Consider the following 24,805-nt stretch of genomic DNA (forward strand, 5'->3'; position numbering starts at 1 on the left):
TTTCCACTACAGAATAAGGTCATCCAAACATGTAGGTTTAACAAGAAATAAAACGTATTTTCATTGATTTGTATTGTCACTGATTACCCATTTGTATTACATGGTGACCTTTATAGCAGAGAACATTTCATGCTGACATGTAGAGCCATTCTTTGAGGTTCTGTAGTATCTGCTGCCAGGTCCCTTTCTCTTTATTTGGGAAGACACAGCTTTCTTTAATAAATTATTTTTCTACCCCTTTTTATTATGAAGATAGCTTTGAAAATGTGAACCTGAAAGCTAATCACTAAGGATGAAACTTGTCATTGATTGTTCCTAAAGATCACGTTGTTCTCAGTTCCATTATATCCAGTGGTACTGCATTCCTAGATTTTTGGAAAGGAATTGCTTCAGTTCACAAATGCAAGGTGCCATCTCATGTACTTCTGATAGAACTATGATCATCATGAGATCCATAATAGCAGGCAGCCTCTATATGAAGACTCCTTTGCACGTGTGTGGGGCAGCAAACAATGTTTCCTAGGTCAGTCTGAAATGCCAAAATTGTTTAGCTGATCTCTCAAAATATTTTAAGAGCCAAAACAAGTAATTGCTCTGACTTTGATTAACAATTAGCAACAAAACTACAACATTTGGCTGCTATGGTACAAAACTACACCTTTATCACTACTAAAAAAATCTTAGTTTTAGGAGTAAATGCAACCCATTTACGTAACTATCTGTGTTGCACTTCACATTTTCTGGACAGTTTGTGCACAGTGTAGATTTTTGAAACTTAAACTGATCAATACCTGCTTGAGGTTTTCAAAGTCTCTCTGGATTTGCAATGATATCAGTGGAACATGAATGAAAAAAGCCTTAAGTACAACAGCATGATAGATGAATTCATACACACAAGAAATCAGAAAGATCCATCTGACACTGAGCTGTCTGAGTTGCTTCAAGTGTTTACAATAGCTGAAGACAGCAGTTATGTTTAAAAATAAGAATAGCTTATTTTTTAAGGGGGATCTTATTTTCAAGGTGAAAACTGGGACACCATTTGTGAAGAAGAATATGGGGGTAATAGAGGTCACAGCAACACAGGATAGTGTGTCAGCTCTAGCAAGGATAGGGAAAAGCTGAGTGCCCATTAATCCCCCTGAATATATTTACATATCTTTCTGTCTTCTCTTTTTTCTGTTCCCCACTTTATCTTCTTTTAATGTCTCCTTTTTCCTTGCTTCAGTCTTTTTCTCCTTTTCCCAGCCACACTATTATCCTTATTTCCACTGTCTCTGCCCCAGGGAGAGGTTTCCTGACCCTGAAGACTTTTAAATCCCCTGACTGGGCAGTGGGAGCAGCAAAGGGAAGTTCAGTGGGGCCAGAAACCTTTCTTCCTGGTCTGGCTTCACATGAGGCACACAGGACAGTTGTAATAGCAGCAGTACCTGAAAGCTTCTCACAGCACCTCACTGTGCTGCAGTACCCTGGCTGAGAACCACTGCCTTTGCATGACCACCCAAGAGTTATTCATTACAACAGTCCCCTATGTCTCTATACTTCAGGTTTAGGCTCCTATTAAAGGGATGGAGATTTTTTCGTATTATATTTGTACAATGAACCTTTGGAAAGCATGCTGCATTGGATATACTGTACAGAATTCATTAATAAACTCAGTGTGTAAAATTAAAAGCAGCAGTATCATCTGCATGTCTAGATGGGGATAAGTTAGCTTACTCTTAAAAAAACGTGCTCTGAAAGTGTAGATGCCTTGATGGAGGAGTGTTTTGAACATTGTGAGTGAGAAGCAAAGAAATCAAGGGGTCTACTGTACATTTTGTAAGGTATCCAAGGGGCATGGGCTCTTCTGTTTGCCTTCCCCAGCTGTGTTGTGCCTAAGATTAGGAAATGAGGAGTCTCCACAAACTAATGTCAGATTTTTCCTAGTCAGCAACTCCAGTTGTATAATATGTAGCCTTTTTGTTTCCTCACTTCCCCTACTGCCCTCCTCCCCTCCCCTCCCCCACCCTCCAATCTTTTTACTTTGCCTTCTCTTAAAATATTCAAGAAAAATTATAAGATTTCACCTGTACAGCCAAAATTTTAGGAAAATTGGTACGATGCTATTTGTTGTTTGAGAAATAGCATTTGCTCATATAATTAAATATTCTATTTTAATGCATATGAAGAAGGTTTCAGAGTTTAGGTTCCATGTGAAAGCCTAATCTTTGGAATTTCCTGACTTTTTGAGCACTTAACATAGCTTTTTGTGTATATAATTGAAATAAACAAAAATTTTAAATAGAGAAAACGAGAAAATAATTACTCTACTTATCTTCATTTGCAACTCCATCCTCAAAACTGCTGAAATTATTTTCTTTAAACTTTCCAAAAGAATTCACCTCTAGGCTGAAAACAATCATGGGAAATTTTATTTCATAAGGTAATTGTTTTGGAAAGTTATCAGTCACCCACAATAAGGATTTAGAATGAAAGTGTCACCTCAACCATAACTAAAATAAAAACAGCTAATTTATTCTGGGAAGAATAAATTAAAAGAGCAAATGCAAAGCCTGATGTGGACAGTGCAGAATACAGAAAGGCCCCAAAGTAAGCAAACATCCAGTGAAAAATTATTCTTGTTGATGAAGCATCCATTTCAGAAAGAAATTTAACCAGGAACTTCTGTTTTCCAGAGAAGGGGGCTATTTGTCAAGCTAAAGAAAAATCTGCTTTCACTATTATGTGTAGTCTTTTTTGGGGTCTGTAGACAGCAGTCTATGTACTACAGATCCATTTTTCTTTGGAGATCTTAGAGTACCAGCCAGTTCCAACTAGTTTATCTTGTAAAACCAGATAAGAGTAGATGTATTCCCAACAGGATGTTCTGATCAGTACATGTATTCATTGGTAGCTATATACAGTTTCCATAATTAATTCATATTCAACTGCCTTTCTACTGTTAAGTGTATCTGCTGTATTGTTGTTTGCATTTTAGATTAGCTTTAACATCATATAAACTACTACATAGATGACAAGTTGTAAAGTTAAGAGAGTTTTTATTGCAAGAAATGTGTGTTGATCTGTGTTCAACTTGCATTTGAGATCAAAATTTTGTAGAGACAATAAATGTGCTATATGATATGAAACAAGCAGATCCTAAGGACTAAAAGATTGAAGAAACAAATTAATACCTCTTAAAGAGTGACTGTACACTTGTGATCACTTGGATTATAATACTATAATATAAATTATAATATAAATATAAACTATAACATAAATGCTATAAATAATAATATAAATAATATCAATATAAACTATAATATGAATGTCTAGGCTGAAAATCAGTAACGAAACATATTGTGTATGCCATTTACATATATGTGTAGTAATATATATGTGTAGTAAATAATATAATTTCTAATCAGTTTGCTTCAAAGAAGGCAATGTAAATGTTTCCCATTCAGAGGTATAGATGTGCAAAGCATGATGCTTTAAAATAAAGCCTTTTTTTGTTGGAGGGGGGTTGGTTGGTTGGTAGCTTTATATTTATTTGAGGCAAGCAAGTGAATTTGTGGTTTCCAAATTAGCGATCAGTTTGATTACGAACAAATTATTTTTAAAATGTAATTCAGGCAACCCCATAATTATGGCCATGAACAGACATTCATTTATAGTGGTAGACATGTCTGGAGAAGGTATGGGGAGCAGTGGCAACTCCACTCCTATTTCCTGGAGTGAGTAAAGTATCTGGGAAAAGCTCCACATGCTTCCCCAGATCAAAGGTCTAGGAGAGGGGTGGGGGGCTTTCTCTGCCTCTCCTCTCCCCTCCTATAGACAAATCTGTGAGGGAAATGAAGCAGAGGAACAAACCACCCAGCCTATTTCCCTGACCAGGCAGTCCTTGGTCTGGGGAAGTGTGGGGAGAGCTATCCCAGCCCCATAGGCTTCTAAATTATACTCTCCACCACCCAGCTAGTTGGCAGGCCAGTGAGGGGAAGCCAGTTGGGCTGCAAGGCAGGCTTGGGGGCAGCCTCCCTATTCCCAGCCCCACCATAGCCACCCCTGCTGCCCACCTAGGAGTCCCTAGTTTGGGGAAGAGGCAAAAGCATCAGTAGCTCTTCTCCTTGCCCCTGAATTAGTCCAAGAGAGGTTGAGAGAAGCAAGGCAGATCCCCAAGCCTGGGCTGTGCCCAGTTTGGGGAAAAGGGAAGGAGCATTGCCCTATTGTTCCCCTGCCCACCTAGGTCATACAGAGAGCATTCATTTTTGTGAGGGAGAGGAAATGTTTCCTCCTGGAAGAAATTGAATGTACACTTGTAGTTTCTCCCAGGAGAGCAGTGATTTTCCCAGTAGAAATGAAATGCCTCTGTGGCCTTCTTAAGTATCCAAAAGTTTCATATGCTACTGGCATTATTTTATTTATATTACTCAACACGGATATCTAAATATGATGCATCTTATATCCCTTTCTTAGTGGAATTTGTATGTTTCCCTTTCTGGTTTTAGGCCTTTAACCTATTGTCCCTTTACAGCTGGCATCTGGATAATGTTGACATGCAGACAACACCTTTTTTTCATTGCCTCATGGGCACATCCAGATGAGCCCGCACTTGCCTCTTGCCACATCTCAAAGCAATTTGAGACATGGCAAGAGGCTCACTGGGAACAAAAAAGTTCCCCACACAGCATATTTGCAGCAGGGGCTCAAAATTTCATACCAGGATATTCAGGTATCAAAAAAACCCTGCAGAAAAAAGTGGGGCAGAGCACGGTCCAGAACCATGACCTGAAGCAACCAGAAGCTCAGGTCCTCCAAAAAGATGCTCTGGTAGCCAGCAGAGCTTCTCTATGGCTGCCCCTTGTCCCAGTGCTGAAGTACACTGCCTCCACATGCGGGGCAGCCTGGACCAGTACAGGCTGCATGGACCCTGGCTCTGTCAGAAGTAAGGTACCGGGGGCAGGGGGCACTGGAGCAAGGGAGCTGTGATGGTGCATACAGGACCCAGCCTAGCATGACAGGTGGTTCCTGTGAGTGGCACAGGGCCCTGGGTGACAGCCTGAGTGGACCAGAGCTGCCTGAAAGTGCATGGTACCGTACCAAGCTGGACAGGGCCCACACGATATGGCACAGGCTGCACCAGATGCCAGGCAGCCAGGGCCAAGCTGTGCTGCCCAGTGCCACATGGGGAGGCTGTTCCAGGAGGCCCCAAGCACCCTGATGTCTGCTGCTGCTGCAGGTGAGCTGTGGGCCATGCAGGGGAGCTAGGACTCTGTGGGGAGGGGGCTGTAGCCCCTGCAGGGAGACTCTGGGCCATGTGGGGGGGGGTGTAGCCTCTGGTGGGGGCTGTGGCCCTGTGCAGGGAGCCATGGCCCCTCTTGAGAGGCAGTCTCTGAGGTGGGGGGGGCTGCATGCTGTGGGGGGCAAGGGACCCAGCCTCCTGAGCAGCCCCCTCCACACAGCCCACCCATACCACAGTGCCCCCACAATGCACCCACAAACCCCAAACCTCCAAGCCACCCTCATGAACCCCTCTCCCACATACCTTGTCCTGTGGATCATGACTGTGAGGACTGGAACAGGGGGCAGGCTGTGTGTTGAGAGTCAGAGTCAGGGGCAGGGGCAGGGCACTGGTATATCAGTGTTGCTCAGTGCTGCACATCCCGGTGAGCAAAGGGGGGAGGGGCAGCTCTGATTTTTCTATGACAAAAAAGCCAAAAGTAAATGCCAGTGTATAGATATTTATAATTTATTTAATTATGATGATAGAGGCACTGGTAGGCTTCTAAATTGCTTTAAACTTGTAAATATATCAATAAAACGTTGCCCAACTGATCTCTCTTTATATAGCGGCATTTCATTTCAATAGCAAAAGAACACTATTTTGGGTCTTTTAATGAGATAATTTGGGTTTCTTATTAGAGAATTTGCAATTTTTAAATAGAGAGCACCAGGCTCTCTGCTGGTGAGACAAGTGGCAAGACCCAGGCAGAGAAGCTTGTCCAGGGCCAGCACCGGGGACCCAGCTGGAGGGCAGACAAGGTGGCTAACATGTTGGCCATTTGGGGCCAAGAGGACACACTTGGACAGTTCAAAGTGGGCCACCGCAAGGAGCACATCTTCTGGGTGATAGCTGCCCAGATGGCAGAGTAGGGGCCCCCCATCCGAGTCTGGCAGGCATGCAGCTGTGGGGCCGCAGGTCTGAGGGGACAGATGTTGTCACAGGTGGTAGCAGGTCACAGCCAGGCAGCAGCCCCCACTGCCAGGCTGCTGCAGTGGGTAGAGGGGGCAGGGGCCACTCCAGGTTAGGGCTACCTCAGCAGTCCAGCTGGCACAATGGGTAATGTCCCCAGATACCAACTGGCTGGGCCTCAGAAGCTCCTGAGGGCAAATAGCTCTGAGCTGCTAGCCAGGGCAGGTTTTTATATTGCTAGGCTCTAGCATCCCTGACTGCAGATCCGAAGAAGCCAGGCAGCGTTATTTTGCCCCAAGTAGCACAATGTGCCCCACACCAAAGTGCATGTCCGAGCATGTGTACTGAATTAAAAATTTGTGCCGCTCCTATTTGAGCTGCTGTAAGTGCACATGCCTGCACATGTGGATGTGCCCACACAGTGAAATTCAAGATGATGTCCAAGCAAGGTTTCCTCCATGCCAGTGCATTCACCATGCTGCCCTACCACAGGGTTGACTCATCTTGTTTTTACTAATGGAAATACAGAATTAAGTTATAACATAGTAGCAGTTTTTGAATTTTAATGTGTTTTTTTATTTTAGTGGAATATATTAAAAGAAAACAATAGTATATTGGTCCCAAAGTACTTTTTAATTAATTCTTGCCTCTGCTACCCAAGGGCAAGTACATCACAGAGCAGACTTCATCCCTGTGTCATCTGGTGCGCTGAGCTCCAGAATCACCACAGCTGCAATTAATAAAGTATCTTTTCAATAAGTTTTGAAATAGCCAGGTCCATAATCTGATGGAAAACAGCACATCTACCTTACTGTCTCTTCTTGCCAATCAAGTCTGTTGAGTAATCAGTGGAAACAAAGTAGAGAAAAACAAAGAGAAAATCCTCATCCTTTATTTTTATTTGCCATTATTATATTTTAAGTAAACTTACAAAAGTATAGGTATAATTAACTCTGAAGCATAAAGTAGTTTAGAAACAAGGTGAAAATGAGATTCTGAAACTTGCAACGTAATTTATTTTGTATATTTAGCAGCTCTCTTTCACAGTATAACATTTTAATCCATCTCTCTCACTCGCACAGAAATCTTTATTCAGCATCTTAACTGGATATAAACCTCCTGGGATATATAGGCCATTCTGTGATAGCAAACTAAATAACCCAAATCTAATACCAGACAATAAACAGTGCAGTCGTCCTATTTATAAGACCAGACTTTTAAAGTATTATGAAAAGATAGAAAAAATAGTGTGAATATTCCTCTTTTTTAGATTGTTTGTTAAGCTTTAAAACAGTTATTTTAAATGCATTCTTTCTGAATTAAAAAAGAAAAGGTTTTTTCCCTCTTTTTTTCTTTCTCTAGGCTGAGGTTCAGCTATGCTATCTGGAAGCACAAAGAGATGCTGTTGAACAGATGTCCTTAAAGCTGTACAGTGAGCAGTACAACAGTAGTAGCAAGCGAAAGGAAGAGTTTGCGGATATGTCAAAAGTTCACACAGTGGGAAGTAATGGGTAGGGAACTATTCTTTTTGTTGTTTTATTCTCACTGATCTGTACTTTTTTACATGATCTATTTTTTTATACTGCTATGTTAACCAGAATATTTCCTCCCAAGCAGAGAGGGGAAAGTATGCTATATATATTTATTGTCTTGTTCACTAAAGCAAAAATGAATGAGTGATGAATAAAGTATCTGTGTTACTGCTTACTCTTGGGACTATCTACATTTATCTATTAGCAATCTATTGTTTCTATGAAAAAAGATTTTATACTCTTACATTTCATTGCTTACTAAGCCTGTTTATTCCTCTTATTCCTTAATTTCTTTTAATACTCCAATATTTTCTACAAAATATCTCCATGACATGCTAGCATTTCTTCAAGACAACCCTCTTCTGAGTTAATTTTACCAGGCATCAGGAAAGATGAATGCAAAACATTTAACTTCTCTGTTACTGGTTTAAATAAGACTTTGTTTCGTTCTGATAGAAAGCTGGAACTATTTTAGCTGTTTTCTGTTGTGTTGGTCATCTCAGTTCTGAGACAGTTATCAGTGTAGAATCAATGTAAAATACCCATATCTATGGCACTCTTGTTGGCAATATCCACAAGGAAACCTAGCAGAATGGGCATGGAGAATTCCAGATTTCAGTCATTCTAAAACACTGTTTGAACAAAAATCACCAAGTGTTGGGTACTTGCCACCTCATTGTGTCTTTGAAACCTCCCCCTAAATTCATTTTAAGATTATGTCAGATTGCCAAACACTTCAGTGGTTGATTTACTGCTCAATCTGTTGTCCTAGAGAACAACACCCATACATTGGAAGCTGTGTAAAAACATAAGAAAAATGCATTCTGTTTTTAAATTTGCTTACATGTCTTTCTCTTTATCTAAGCAGATGCTTGTGACAGTTGTTTTGGGAGGGGTACAGGAAGAGAGAGGATAAAAATAGTTATGAAAAAGTCTTTTCCACATGCAAAATGGATTGCTTTCAGCTTTCTTGTTTGAGAATGGCTTTTTTATTGCATCTAAATTTCTTCCAGTGTCCAATTCCCTTTAACATATACTGAAATATATATGTTACATCCTAGTATTATATTGTCAAAAATATTCAGAGGATTCCCAAACATTTAATACCATACTTAGAGCTAACAATCAGAACATGCAGGCTGATTCTTACTTGAGGACCCCTACATGATTTGGACACCTAGAAAACGCCCTGATGAATGAGCAGCATTGTTAGGTAGAGGTAGATTTATCCAGTGTTAGTTATTTGGGTTCATCAAGGTCCTTATGAAAGCTTTTTAATACCAAGAATCTTCAACAGAATTTTGCTTATTTCTCTCCATCTCCTTGTTTGGAGAAAATGCATGTTGCTTGGGATGATCTGGATTGTATTGTCTCCAAGGGTAGGGACAGAAGTTGCACAAAAACCAGTGTAAGTGGTCAAAATCAGGTTTAAATCTGTAACAGAAGTTCAGTGCTCTTAACCTACTTTCAAAATGGCTGAAACTGGTATAAGATAAACCTGGATGGATATAGTATCAGACTTAACAGATTTAGGTTAAATCAGTTTATTGAAATTCTGTTCCAAATCTCCTCCAGACTCAGGTTAACTCACGGTTCCCAAGCATCCCAAGATGCTTTTCACCATCCCTGCAAGCCCCGCCTCACAGGGTGGGCAGGCTATCCTTGACCTAAGCTGTGTGCACCAGCCAAGCAGGGAGGTACACTCTAGCACCCCCCAGATTTCTGGCCTGGTCATGTGGCTACATTTCCATAATCAAAAGAGGATACCTGTTCATGTGCTTATCGGTTCAATCTATGCAGTTTAGAGAAACCTGCAAAGATTGAATCAATTAAGCCTTGGGCTTTTTGACTGTCTGTACTTAGCCCAGAACTGTCTTTTCCAGTTGTTAACTCAATGATAAAGTATATGAAACACAGTAAATTTGGTAAATTTTCCTTCTATTACATAGATGACGCTTAGAAAAGTGGATTTAGGCTAATTATGCAAGAATACCAAGACCTTGATTACTTATGCAGAAATCTCACGTTCCCAAGGAAGCTAATGTAGCTCATGCTAACTGCAAAAACAACTTATGCAGAATTTTTGCATATGTGTATCTGGATGTATTCTGTTGGCCCAATATTTAAAAAAATTGCTTTAAAATATGAGATTTTCAAAAGAGCCTAGTGGAGTTAGATAATCAAAAGTCACTGATTTTAAAGTAGCTGAGGGTTGAGTTCCTACATCCTTGAAGCATCTTGGAAATTCCCTGCCTTTATTTCCAGCTGATTTTTCATGTAAAGCAAATAGATATTTATATGACATTATTTGCATTTACAGAGTTATATTTACTATTGATACTATGATAATGTACTATGTTGACCATCAGAGGAATGCCTATAAATGTATGCCTCTTTGTAAATGAGTCCATCACAAAACTGCCATATTGTTTGCAGACAGTGGCCAGAGTGTTTGTAGTAAATAGATTAACCAGACACCTTGATATATCCAAAGGAGAGGGAGAAATTAAAATAAGGAGATAGATAGGACATTGTTCCACTGACTTCAGTGAAAAATTGAATCAAGGTCTTATGGCACCCCTTCAGGGGAGTGCACATACACTTGGAAGGAGGCATGACCCAATGAATGGAAAATATGTATTAGGAAAACTTAGGAAGAGATTGGTCCTATTTCTCCCTGTTACTAGCGATGGTAATATTTGCAAATCTGGGATTCTCTACAGTGAAGAATAATAGTTTCATTAAGAGCTGCAACAGGGAAGTGTCTGCAGAATACAGATACTGAAAATACTGGAAGAGTTTAGCACATGTCTGCAGAATGACTGTGGTGGAAATAAGAGAGCAGAATGGGAATCCACTGTAAGGAAACAATAGCTCTGCTAGGTGTAGGAGAGGACTTAAAGGCCAGGTACAGACATTACACTGTTATACATGATTGGAAACTGGTATATACCTGTAACAGAACAGGGGGGCTGTGCCATGAGGCCCTGAGCAGCCCCAATGGCTGCTGCTGCTACCAGTGAGTGCAAGGGGGCTGGGGCTGAGCAGGGAGGTGAGTGGAGGGCTGGGGCCACGCAGAGGCACATGGGCCCTGTGGGAGGGGCAGTAGCCCCTCTGTTGGGGGACTTTGGCCCCTGTTGGGTGGCTGAGGGCCCCTGTTGGGTGGCTGTGGGCCCCTGTGGGGGGAGCTATGGCCCTTGGTGGGGAAGATGTGGCCCCTGAGGGGGACAATCTGTGAGCTGTGTGGGGGGCCTTCACCCTGCGAACCACCCATCCTGAGCAGCCCCCCCCCCACACCCACAGTCTCCCCACAATTCATCCACAAAGCCCACACCCCCAAGCCACCCCCACAAACCCTTCACCCACATACCTGGCCCTGTGGGTTAAGAGTGAGGAGACTGGGTTGGGGGGCAGGCTGTGGGTTGAGAGTGAGGAGTAAGGGCAGGGGCAGAGCACTGGCATATCAGTGCTGCTCAGCACTGCATCTCCTGATGAGTGAAGGGGGTAGAGGCAGATTACAAAAAAGCCAAAATTAAATGCCAAAGTGTATAGATATTTATAATGTATTTTATTATGAAGATAGAGACATGGGTGGGTTTCCAAATTGCCTTAAAATTGTAAATATATCAATAAAACATTGCTCAAATGATTTGATCTCTCTCTCTCTCTCTCTCTCTCTCTCTCTCTCTCTCTCTATATATATATATATATATATATATATATGGGATTTTTCCATTGGGGATTTTGCAGTTTTTAAATAGGGAACACCAGAATTCCTGCTACTGAGCCAAGTGACAGGACCCAGGCAGAGGAGCCTGCTCAGAGCTGGCACCTGGGCCCCAGGCCACTTGGGTCCAGGAGGACATGCCTTGACAGTTCAAGCAGGCCACCACACTGAGCAAATCTTCTGGGAGATTGCTGCCCAAAAGGCCAGGTGCTGGCTGACATGGCAGAAGTGCTGCACAGAGGCCCACTGGCAGCTGGCCCAGAGGTGCAAATGCCTCTATGGGCCATGCAGGCTCCATCTGGGTCTGGCAAGCATGCAGCCTTGGGGCCACATACTGTTGCAGGTATCAGCAGGTCACAGCCAGGCAGCAGCCCCACACTGCCAGACTGCTGCAGTGGTTGGAGGGTACATGGAACTCTCAAGGCTACTTCAGCAGTCTATCTGGCACAAGGGGTAGTGTCCCCAGATACTAATTGGCCAGGCCTCAGAAGCTCCTGTCTATCTGTGTTTTCCAAATTAACCTAGACCTTAGGTCCCACCCAGCAATTAATAGCCCCTTCTATGTGGGGCCAATAGGTGAAAGACACAACTAAATTTCTTAGGACAACAAGAACAAAAACCAGGGTGGGAGGGTTGTGTGGAGCAAAGGGTCAAAATATGAAAATAAGTGCTCCACAGGGGGATACCAAGCAGAGCCCTTCAGGCTGCACCCACTGGTTCTCAAAGGCATCCAAGAAACAGGTGGATGCCACGCATTGGTGCTCTGCCCGGGAACGTGCACGAACCAGTGAGAGGAATGTGGCCATGCAGTCCCCAGGCACTTTCCTAGCCAGAGGCTTCTTCCTGGTCATGTACAGGAACCACTTGGCCAGGGCCAGGAGGAAGTTGACCAGGAGGTCCTGGGATCTGGTGGGGCTACAGATAGGGTGCACAAAAATAAAAAGGTGGGGGGTGAAGTTCATCCAGAACCTCAGGAGGAGGTTCTGGAGGTGGAGGTGGAGGAACTGCAGCCTGGTGCATTTGAGGGTCATGTGCGCCATGGTCTCCCTCTTCCCACAGAAGGGGCAGGAGACCAGGGTCCCTGTAAAGCTTACCACATACACACCCATGGCAATGGCTCCATGGAGGAGCCACCAGCTGAGGTCCCCAGTGGCTCATGGGATGAGGGTGGAGTACAGGCTCAGCCAGTGGGGTACCCCAGCCATGCCTTCACCAAGCAGGTCCTGCCACTTGGTGGCAGCATGCTGGATCATGCAGTGTATGAGCGTGTAGAGGTGGTGGTGATGGAAGGTGGAAAAGTGCACTGGTTTGGTGTCCCCCCAGAAGCTCCTTAGAGGAAGTAGCCCTGAGCTACTTGCCAGGGCAGCTTTTTATACTGCTGGGGCCAGCACAGGGCAGGTTTTTATATTGCTGGGGCCAGCACAGGTGCTGGCCCCAGGCTCTAGCTCTCCCTGGCTACAGATCCGGAAGGAGCCAGGGAGGGTTATTGTGCCCCAAATGGCACAATTTGCCCCACGCCATAGTGCATGTCCAGGCACATGCGCTGAGGCAAAAAGCCCCGGTTCAAATTTGTGCCACTTCTATTTGAGCTGCTGAAAGCATACGTGCCTGCATGTGTGGATGCATCCTGAGTGTTTAATTTGGGTCCATTTTTGAATTGGTAAATAAATTATTGCACAGGCATCAGAGCCAGATCCTGCAGCCCCTGGGCAACATTCATGAGACAGTAGTGAAGCACTAGATCGGGCTCTGAGAGAAATGCATTACCTAGACTCTATAGAAGGCTAGAAATATGCACAGAATGTAAAGCAGCACTGTTTTTTTTTTAAAAATGTTATGGCCAGAAATTTGATTTCCTCTGTAATATTTCAGTAGTTTGTTTATGGGAAGAAGATCCAACAGATGATGACCCAGAAACTTGAAAGAATTCTTTGTCTGGTTGAATTTTTTGGCAGGCATACCAGTATGCTTACAGTACTTCTAAATACCATGTGAGCTCTTCCATCAAAGAAATAATACAAACTGGAGGTATGTGTTAAGCATAAAAAAGGCTGATAGAAATAGCTCCACATTCCTTTTTATTTATTAATGCCACAGACGAGCTGGTTTTCTCATGAGAAAGGTGCTCATGAATTTTCATTCAAAATAATAAATTGATGTCCACACTTTAAGAAATATGTTTAGGGTTCAAGGGATTAGACATGCAACTCCGCATATCTGATTCCCTGTTTACCAAATTAAAATATACACCTTAATGTCATTAGAATTGTTATGTAGCTAATATGATTTTAGTCTATTAACCAGAAAAGCATGTTGAAGGAAGTTTGAGTTGTCTACTTCTTAATATATCTTCTAACATTCCTCTTGGAAATCTTTGGGTACTCCGTTTTGACCAAAATTTTTTAAAATCAGTCAGTAGACATGGATTATCTACCAAAATCAGGTAACAACTGTAGCTCCTGCACCTACCACAGATGCAATATTTCAGAAGCTAAGCTTCTCTTGATTCTGCCTGTGGCAATGTGAAAAATTACCTAGTAAGCACAGAAAAAATTGATTCTGAACATAAAAGGAACATTCAGCCTAACAGAAATACTGAGAGTTATATTTTAATCCTACTGTATCTCTGAACCTACGTTTGCCCTATTTTGTTAACTTTATTTATTCCTACTACCTTCCAAATTTTAATAACTAATTGGTATATTTGTTAAAAAATAAGATGATACTGTCACAGGGCACCTTAGTGCCTGCTCCTAGAGAGGAGAAACTGCCAGGGAGAGAGCCCTGGCAGAGCTAATTGAGCACAGCTGCGGGTTGCCGGAGCAACTAAGGGGAGCCAGCTGCCTGTAGGGGGCAGGGCCTGGCCCTTATAAAGCCCAGGGCCGAAGCCAGGCTGGCAGTTCCCTGCCAGCAGCCAGAGAGGCAGGAGCTCCCTCAGCCGAGACATGGGAAGGAGCCTGAGTTGCAAGTACAGCTCATGATAGCCCTGGAGGCTCGAGCTATGATACTGAGTTATGGCCATGTGGCTTGTGGTTATGTTACAGCCTAGGGGCTTGTGGTTTTGCGTTGTGTTCGTGTTATTACACCCGGAGGCTTGGGTGAGGCTGTAGGGGTTGGAGGAGGCCTCAATTATAGGGACCCCAGAGAGTGTGGGGTGCCCTAGCGCCAAAAGGGCGCATTATTGTCATAGCGCCAGGGAAGGCGCAGCTCGCACGCCAGTGCATGAGCGACTGGTGGCGAGGAGCTCGGCCAGTGGGTCGCGGGCGCAACCCGTAGGTTGTGGACGGGGACCTAGACCCCGGATTGCGTGTGGGGGAACATAAACCCCGGCCCCAGGAAAGGGGTGGTATTATTGAGTAGCCTAGAGTGGGCACGGTGAGCCCCAAAGAGGGGGAGCGCCATACTGAGGAGCCCTAGAGAGAGGGGCAATTACTGAGAAGCCCGAGACGGGCATAGCGAGCCCGGCCGCAGGCTAGTGCGGTAACACCCCTCAGACTGAGGCAGGGCGCTGCAGTTGCCCCGAGAAGACAGGGAGTAGCAGCGCGGTGAGCCAGGGTCAGAGAGGGTGCCCGTGCGGTTGGCCCATAGGACTGGAGGCCCGCTAGAGAGTTGTATATGATTGAGAAGCCCCGTAGGGGTGCTGCGAGCCCCAAGGAGGGGGAGCGCCATACTGAGGAGCCCTAGAGAGGGGCCATTACTGAGCAGCCCTAGAGAGTGGGGCCATATCGAGGAGCCTGAGACGGGCATAGTGAGCCTGGCCGCAGGCTAGTGCGGCAACACCCCTCAGACTGAGGCAGGGCGCTGCGGTTGCCCCGAGAAGACAGGGAGTAGCAGTGCGGTGAGCCAGGGTCAGAGAGGGTGCCCGTGCGGTTGGCCCATAGGACCGGAGGCCCGCTAGAGAGTCCCTGAGCGGAACCAGACCAGCAGGGGAGGCCCAGAGTGGGCCAGATGAGAGTCCCAGCAAGAGGCTGGGCACGAGAGAGGGAGCCCAGAGTGGGCCACAGTAAAGAGGAGGCCTGAGAAGCGGGCGTACAGACCGGACAACGTCCATTACATCTGCGAGGCTTGGGGCGTGGTATTAGGGGTTGGTAGGAGCCACGCATAGCCCACAAGGCTAGGGTGTCTGGGGAACACCCACCATATCAGGAGACCCCCAGGGGGTCCGGAAGAACCGCGGGGACAGAGGTCCCGAGTAGCCGTGCCCAGGGAAAACACAAGGCAGCCTCCCATCATTATATTTACCATCAAAGACGTGGCGGGCGAGAATTAGAGGGTGCCTTGGGCCGGCCTGTACACAGAGCGAGGGACCTTAACGAGATCACGGCCCTCCGTGAGGACCCCGCCGTGACAGATACCTTTTCAAATATCAGCTGTAAGGTTCTTTTTAACAATTGGGAGTTATTTCAAAATAGTTAACATATTGCTGATCAAACTTTATTATCATAAAGGTGACCCTGAGGAACAACATTTAAACTTTGGTACACATCTGGATTTAGAAATCCCATTGTGTGACAAGCATATGTTTCCAGCATTTTGGCTTAGCCTATTATAGTAAAAATCTCCCCCACTTCCAGGTTCAGTTTTTGAAACATCCACCTTTTTCTTGTCTTGCAGAAAGTATATAGAGTGTTTGGATCCAGGTTTGAATTCAAATCATGTCCATCCCTTTTGCAAGATTTTTAACTTGTATAAACTGATGGAACACATGAAAGTCAGTAGAGCTACAACTGAATATCAGGGCCTTTGCCTTATGAAATATATTTCTTTAATAAGCAGTATTCTACCCATCTGTTTTTATGACCTCAGTTAATTTTGAGACATAATGGCAAAACAATAGACTATCAATGATCCATATAGAGTGATAAAAAGATCAGATAATTCTCTGAAGTATGGGCAAAGACTACCCAGTGTTTCATTGAATTGTGAGTACAACAGACTCCACTGAAGAAAAGTCTAGTGTTTAATTTAAAAATGAAAACCCAATTGAACTCCTCCTGATGAATGAAAAGTGCCTTCAGCTCCTAATGAGGCTATTATTCTTTAGTCATAACTATTTGGCCCTTTATACCTTCTTTAAAATGGTACAGTTGCTTATACATTTAGAACCTGAATGATTTTAAACAAGTGAGCAAATCATAAATTTGTTGAGTAAGTGTATGCTAAATGTAGTAGATTAATCTAGAAAGTTACTACAGAAGCACAGATCAACAGTTCTGCATTGCATAATACTTTGCGGGGAAGGGTTTTAAATATATATTTAAAGAAGGCTTCTCCACTGTTCTTTCCTTTCACTAGAAAAATAGTGTTTTTCAATGCATTAATTAAATTTACAAGCTTGGATCACTCTGGACATGGTACTTTATTTAATGGTAATTAAAACTACAGTAGTATATAGAAACAATCTCATCATTATCTTGTCTCTCTATTGCAACATTGCTCAGATTTCGTAAGATTAATGATAAAGATGTAGAGAACAAAATAAAGTTTCTAAAGCCTTAAAAAAATTTCCTAAGTAAACAATCATTAAAATCATGGATATATACTCACTTGATTTATAATGATGGCTGTTTATTCGTAGCTATTGATAAGGTTTTTGTTAGTTTATAGTTTGACAAGTCTTGGGGATTTCTTTTAAAAGGTATCGTTTTGGCTATTTTGTAGTTTTTCAGTATGTACCTTCTTTCTCTTATCACAGTATTTTAGAAGATTCTGTGCTTTGCTTATTCACTAGGCTTTCAACAGAGAATCACATTAATCCTTTTAAGCTTCTTATTCTAATGATTTATTTTGTTGAAAACCGTAGTGATCCTCCTCTGAATTTTAATGATTGCTGGCTATTCAAGGATTCATTGTTTTGACTTCCTGTCCTTACCTTTGTTTCTTACATGTCTGTAGGGAACACCTGTCTAATACTGTATCTGGCCTTAGTTCTCACTGGCTTACCATATTCACTCAAGCCTATCTTAAAGCGTTAAGTTGAAATGCTAGCTACTCATCCATGAAAATAAATGTAGGATATATATTTACAGAGATAGGCAGATAGACAGCAAAGGGATGGCTATATGGATTGAGTCATTTTTCTGTAAAAGTAATATTTTTTGTGTAAATTATTGTCCGTGATGATCATTGTAGAAAAGTTTGTTATATTTAATGTTAGCTCTTTAAAAAAAAAAATAGACAGCATTATCTACCTTTTTTTATTTCTACATTTTAAAACTAAATATAGCATGTCAACAGTTGTCAGAATTTAGTGTCAGTCACTGAATTTAGGTGATGGCATTGGCTTAAATTAGATTTCAATTTTCATTTTTATCCACTCTGTATAAATACAATGTGTCTCCTTAGAAATATAACTAGGAACATCATGAGTTTTCAAGAATATATTATTCTAATACAAGATTTTAACAACTACACCGTATTTATGCATAATACATTTTGTTCCTTATCTACAGCCTTTTGGACTTTGATTCAGAATATCAGGAGCTCTGGGATTGGCTGATTGACATGGAATCCATCGTGATGGACAGCCATGACCTGATGATGTCAGAGGAGCAGCAGCAGCATCTTTACAAGGTTAGAGCTACCGTTACTGCCTTTACCTAGCTATAGAAGATCTGATTAGCTTGACAAGTCTTTCTCTCACAGGATATCGCTATGTTCATTGTATGTATCATGGTGTCTATTAGAATTCCCTTCCCTGTCCCCAACCTCATTTCCATCCCCCGTGTGCTGACAGGCTGCACCGACATCATAATTGCAAGAAAGTTCCCTTTATCACATTCTATTTCGTGTAATTCTATAGAAGGACAAAGATTTGTCTTCAAGATGAATGGAAATAAATGAAACCACATTAATAAATAGACTGAAACAAAATGCAGAAAAAATGAAATGGTAGCATTTAACAAAATGTGTTTTGATTGGAGCTTTCAGCTGTATTTTTATCCACCTTTCAAGGGAACAGAGGAATTTGCCTTGATTTTGGTTAAGTGCTGCTGGAATACAGGACTCTTCCAATTTAATTTTTATTAGTTATACAAAAGGCGGACGTTGCCATGTTAAGTCAATATACTTGCTTGTGATTTAAGCAAAATGCTGTTGACCTCGTGTATTGATTTCTGGCCCTTCATATAATAAATATGCACTGTTTCTCTTATTTTCCATTGCAACCTTAGTCCAGATCTCTTTATCACTTCTTTTATATAATAAATAGTCTTAAGAAGTTCCAAAATGTTGGGGTTTATGTTAAAACTGCTAAAGACTTTCCTATGTGTCTAAGGAACTGTAGTCTTACAAGTGAGGGGGTTGGGGAAGGAAAGGAGGAGCTTCCCATAGAAATATCAGGCTGCAGTAAATCTTCCTCATTTAGGCAATTTTTATTGGAGTAATTCTGACAGTTGTCATCCTTGAATTGCTTTGAGCATATGGCATATTTCAAAGAGCAGATTGTGAATCATAAAAAATAAAATTAATAACTAACCACAGAATCAGCAACAGTATAATGACAAGAAACAACTACCCTCTAGGTTTTTTTTATTTCTTATAGAATAAATGGTACATTCAAGGTCAAATAGAAGTTGTTTTCTTTCTTCTTTGGTTACATGATCTAATCATTTGTTAAATATAATTCCTATTTTTTTCTTAATTGAACTTTTTCAATTTATTGATACTGCTTGTGCATTTTATTCTATATGAATCTGATTATTTTATTTAAAATAATCAGAAGATTAAAATGCCAAATAGGATAAAATACCTTCACATCTAGAGAATTTGGTTTCAGATCTAATTTACTGTGGATTACATCTGAGTTCAGTCTAGTGTCCTGAGTTTCATTCATTCATTCATTTGTTAACATTTAATAAAAAGAAAAGAAAAATACCACCCATATATCTAAACATATAATTTTGCACACCTGATACTCCTGAGTGTCTTCAGGGAAGGGATTAAGGTAAACAATGCATGCCAAGTCAGAATAAAGATACTTTGTTGATGTATGTCTGTGCAGTGGAAATTCCAAAATGCTTGTAATATGACTTTATAGTCAACACATTTATTTTTTCCCCTAAAACTACTAACATAATCAGCATAAATATTAAGGTACTTGGCCTTGCTATTCAGTTTACCATTTGAAAAATGTTTGTTACCTGGATATATTCTGAATGCAGCCACTGAGGGTTAATATAAGAGATAGGGCTTTTGGGGAGGTACAGAAGAGGGCAGTAATTTACACATAGGTTTGCAGTGCAATCTGGTACCAAAATGACCAGTGTAATTTTAAGTTTATAATTCTTTTGCCACAAAACATGACAAGATAGTCCCGTGACTTGACTGAGTCTTGGGTTATGCTAGCTTCTGTTGGCCCAATGATTCTAAGACTGGCAATTCCTAAAAGTGAGCTCCTGAGTATGGAGCCCGTCAGGAATTAAAAATTATAGACTGACTGCTTTCTGTCCTAAAGTAAAGTGGACATTTTCTGTTTCCACAGGTTGCAGTTTAGGCTGGAGGAACATGGATTAAGCTATCTGTATTATTGATGTGCAGCTGCATCTAGAATATTAGATTCCTTGTTGGACATCTCCATAACAGACATATTGCAATATTGGAGGGACTTCAGAAAAGAGAAACAAAATAATTGCTGTAGAAGAATTAACTATAGGGAAAGATTTAAAAAAAATATATATTTAGCATTGCTAAGAGATGAACACTACACATGCACTTTAATGTGCATTAGCCTATTTTAATGTGCATTAAAGCGTCACAAAACTGCACTTTTTCTAATGCGCATTAAAATAAGCTAATGCACCATTTTTTAATACTTCACAATGGAGGTATTAAATTTAATATGCATTAGCAAAAGCACATTAATGAACGTGTAGATGCACCCACTATATACTACCAACATGTATTTGAAAGTAGCAAACACTGAAGGGGCTTATTGACTTGGGGAACTAACAGGAGACATAAGTATAAGAATGACAAAAACAGGAGGGCCACATCCAGATGAGTGCAGACATTTGGTTCCTCTGGGACAAGCTACTTGTCCCTGGGGAACACCCATGCCACACATGCTTTGGCATGTGGCAGGTTACCCCAGGGTCTTCAGGGGAGGCACAGCAGCTTTACCTGGGGTTCTGGGGGCCTCCCAGGGCTGCAGCAGTGACCATCCTGCCTGGCAGAGCCTGGCTGGCAGCTGCAGAGTGACTCCAGGTGGCCCGGCTCCACTTTTCAGCCGTGCACACAGCCCATGCATGTGTTGCTCCAGTTTTATTTAGGGGTCAAAAAACCCGTGGGGAAAAAAAAAAACAGAGTGGCACACGCATGGGCAGCATGCCCTTGCAGCATGGAGAACACGTGACTGTGCAATATGTAGTGCTACAGACATGATTGTGGTGCCACATACTGCATGGCCACACTTGACTGGACGCACCTGAGGCATTCAGGATGAATATTGAGAAAAGTATTTTAGAATCGAGATCTATTACATTTTAGGACAGTCTCCAAAGGAAGTACTGTAATCTCCATCACTTTAGGTATTTAAAACCAGACTGAGCAGAACATTTTAAACTATTCTTGAAAGAGCAATACTGCACTAACATATTTTAATCTCTAGTTTCTATGATTTTAGTGATCAGAATCCTTAATGTTCTTAAAAGTTGGCAGTATTGATATTTCTAAAAATATAACCTAATTGAACTGTCCTATAAACTATAATAAATATTTTCAATAGCAACTGACATCCTACTTATTTGAAGGAACTTTTAGGCTAGGGACAGAAGTTATACACGAACTGTTTGAAGTGATCAGAAACTGGTTTAAACCTGTAACAGAACAGAAGTTCAGTGCATATAAACCACTTTCAAAATGACCAAAGCTGGTTTAAGATAAACCTGGTTAGATGTAGTATCAGACTTAACTGATTTAGGTCAAACTGGTTTATGGAACTTCTGTCCCAGATCCCTTCCTGGTTCAAGTTAACTATCAGTTCCCCAGCATCCCAGGATGCTTTGCAAGCCTGGGCTATACTGCCTGCTCCAGTGGAGCAAGTGCTGCTTCACACCTCGGTTCCTTAGCCTGCCTTCTGCCTGTATCCATCAGCCCATAGGCACAGGGGGCAGGGGAACAGACCCCCAGACCACCCTAGCTAGTGTCTACACGGCACATGGCAAGAGGGAAAGCCCCTGTGGTAGGGGCTTTTCAGACACTGGAAGCCTCCTCCCCTCCCCCCTCCCAGCTGCTGATTGCTTCAGCAGCTGCCACAAGAGAGAGGGAGAAGGAGTCCTCTGGGTCAACTACCTGCCCATGCAGCCCAGCATGGGGGCACTGGGGAGCCCCCACTTTGGGGGGCTTCTACCCACCCAGCCCAGGGTCCCCCACCCCAGGAGGCCCCAGGAAGCTGAGGGGAATTCTTCCCCTTCTGAACACCTACTTGTCTGGGTCAGTGCAAGCCTCCCTCTGTCTTTTCCAGTTGAAAACTGAGTATCAGTTCGGTTAGTTCTTGGTTCAACCTATGCAGCTTAGAGGAAGTTGCCTAGATTGAATCAATTCAGCCTCAGGCTTTATGGCTGTATGTATTTAGCCATAGAGTCCTTAGTGGTCTGCTAGCAATCATAGAATCATAAAAAACGAGGGTTGGAAGGGACCTCAGGAGGTCATCAACACCCTGCTCAAGCTCAAGGCAGGACATCCCCAATTAGATCATCCCAGCCAAAGTTTGTCTAGCTGGGTCTTAAGGAAATATGGGCTGCATGAATGGACTGTAAGGTGGATAGAAAACTGGCTGCAGCATCGGGCTTAGAGTGTAGCAATCAATGACATGATGTCGCATTGGCAGCCAGTATCAAGTGCTCCATGGGTCGGTCCTGGGGCTGGTTTTGTTCAATGTCTTCATCAACAACCATAGAGTGCACCCTCAGCAAGTTTCCAGATGACACCAAGCTGGGGTAGAAGTAGATACCTTGGAGGGTAGGGCTAGGATTTAGAGTGCCCTAGACAAATTGAAGGATTGAGTCAAAAGGAAATTCATGGGTTGGTCCTGGGACTGGTTTTGTTCAATGTCTTCATCAACAACCTGGAAGATGGCATAGAGTGCACCCTCAGCAAGTTTCCAGATGACACAAAGCTGAGAAAGGGATTGGACTAGATGACCTTCTGCGGTCCCTTCCAACTCTAACTTTCTATGATTCTAAGTCATGTCCCTCAGCCCCCTTACCATTTTTTTGCCCTCCACTGGCCCCTCTCCAATTTGTCTACATCCTTTCTGCAGTTGGGGAGGGGAGGGGGGGCACAAAACTGAACACATTACTCCGGATGCGGCCTCACCAGTGCTGACTAGAGGGGAACAATCACTTCCTTTGACCTGCTGGCAACACGCCTACCAATGCAGCTCAGTATGCCATTAGCCTTCTTTGCAACAAGGGCACACTGCTGGTTCATATTCAGCTTACTGTCCACTGTAACCTGCAGCTTTTTTTCTGCAGAGCTGTTGCCCAACCAGTCAGCCCCCAGCCTGTACTTGTTTATGGGATTGTTCCATCCTAAGTGCAGGACTTTGCACTTGTCCTTGTTGAATCCTAGCCATATCCTACAGCATATCTACTCCCTCCAGCTTGGTGTCATCTGCAAACTTGCTGAGGGTGCACTCCATGCCATCTTCCAGTTTGTGGATGAACAACACCAGCCCCAGGACTGACTCCCAGGGTATCCCACTTGATACTGTCTGCCAACTAGACATCGAGTCATTGATTACTATCCTCCGAGCCTGATGTTCCAACCAGTTTTCTATCCACTTTATAGTCCATTCATCCAGCCTGTACTTCATTAGTTTGCCTTGGAGAATGTTGTGGGAGACCATATCAAAAGCCTTGCTAAAATCAAGGTATATCACATCCACCATTCTCCCCTCATCCAGAGAGCCAGTCACCTCATCATAGAAGACAATCAGGTTGGTCTGGCATGGTTTGCCCCTAGTGAATCTATGCTGACTGTTTCTAATCCCCTTCTTTTCCAAGTGCTTAGAAGTGGATTTCTTGAGAATCTGCTCCATGATTTGTCGGGGGACTGAGGTGAGGCTGACTGGTCTGTAGTTCCCTGGATCTTCCTTCTTCCCTTTCTTAAATATGGGCACAATGCTTGCCCTTTTCCAATCATCCAGGACCTCTCCTGATCACCATGAGTTTTCAAAGATGATGGCCAATGGCTCTGCAATCTCATCAGCCAGCTCCCTCAGCACCCTCATGCGCATCCCATGCAGCCCCATGGACTTGTATATGTCCAGCTTTTCTAAATAGTCACTAACCTGTTCAAAGCGACATAGTGCTAGTACTGTCCATATTTCAAACTACACATAGGAAGCAGGGCAGAGTGGTACTGGGGGGCACTTTTACACATGCTCTAGAGGTGTGGGGGGGTGATGCTTTAATTAGAACAGCTCCGCGAGCCACTCTAATTAAAACGCCACTTCATCCCATGTATCAGCGACCCCATGCTTCAAAATGGCAGCAGGAGCACTTGAACTAAAGCTCAGTCAATGACCTTTAGTTCAAGCTCCCTGCTGCCATTTTGAAGCATGGGAATGCTGATACATGAGACACAGGAGGCTGCTGGATTGTGATAATTACCATACTCCAGTAGACTCAATTAATCGAGTCTGCTTGGACGTGCTGTAATTATAGTGTGGTGGAGCAGCCTCTGTACTTGTGTACAGGCCCCATTAGAGACTAACTCATTTAGATAGGCATAAGCTTTTATAGCTGAAACCCTTCTGTATCAGATAGCATCTGAAAGATGGCTATCATGTACAAAGCTTATGTCTTTCTAAACAAGTTAGTCTCAGGTGCCACCCTGCCCTTTCTACTTCTGACTTCAGACTAATATGGCTAACTACCTGTCTCTAAACATAGAAGTCATTCTACCCTGAATGGACCCTGAAGAGATAAATTCACGCAGCTAAATCATTAAAATTGTTGAATGATGGAATGGTATGAAAATACAGGCTTTCCTTGAGTAATTCTTTATCAGTTGCACCTTCATATATGAACCTGTTAATTGCACTTTCTGCTTTTTGGTGGATTTTCCTAAACCCACAGATCCCTCTTCTCAGTTATTGAGCTGACAAGTAATTGCACCTCTGAGCCAGCTCAGCAAGCCTTCTCTGCCAGTACACCTGCTGTGGTATCACTATTACCAACAATAATCAGTCCCCCTAAGGAGTCTATGAATGGGAAGCAGCTATGATAAAACAGGTGAATCTTGAGGGAAACCCATACATTAAAGGGGCATAATATAATATATAAATACTAAAATTGCATATGGGAAAATCAAATATATTTTCACAGTTAGACTATTTTCCCTGTACTGTACTTGCAGATTTAATAT

At 42.7% G+C, this 24,805-nt stretch overlaps 1 protein-coding gene across 6 annotated transcripts in view; it reads left to right on the forward strand.

The window, feature by feature from the left end:
• The window catches only part of AKAP6 (A-kinase anchoring protein 6), a 471,560-nt gene that overhangs the window by 330,344 nt on the left and 116,411 nt on the right, over positions 1–24,805 (forward strand). For all 6 annotated transcript variants that reach the window (XM_059723036.1, XM_059723037.1, XM_059723034.1 and 3 more), the window contains 2 exons: positions 7,538–7,686; positions 17,887–18,007. In XM_059723036.1, the coding sequence (XP_059579019.1) occupies positions 7,538–7,686; positions 17,887–18,007 (270 nt within the window). The remainder of the gene's footprint in view (positions 1–7,537; positions 7,687–17,886; positions 18,008–24,805) is intronic.

This window comes from Alligator mississippiensis, chromosome 2 (assembly GCF_030867095.1).
Source record: "Alligator mississippiensis isolate rAllMis1 chromosome 2, rAllMis1, whole genome shotgun sequence".
Taxonomy (NCBI): Eukaryota; Metazoa; Chordata; order Crocodylia; family Alligatoridae; genus Alligator; species Alligator mississippiensis.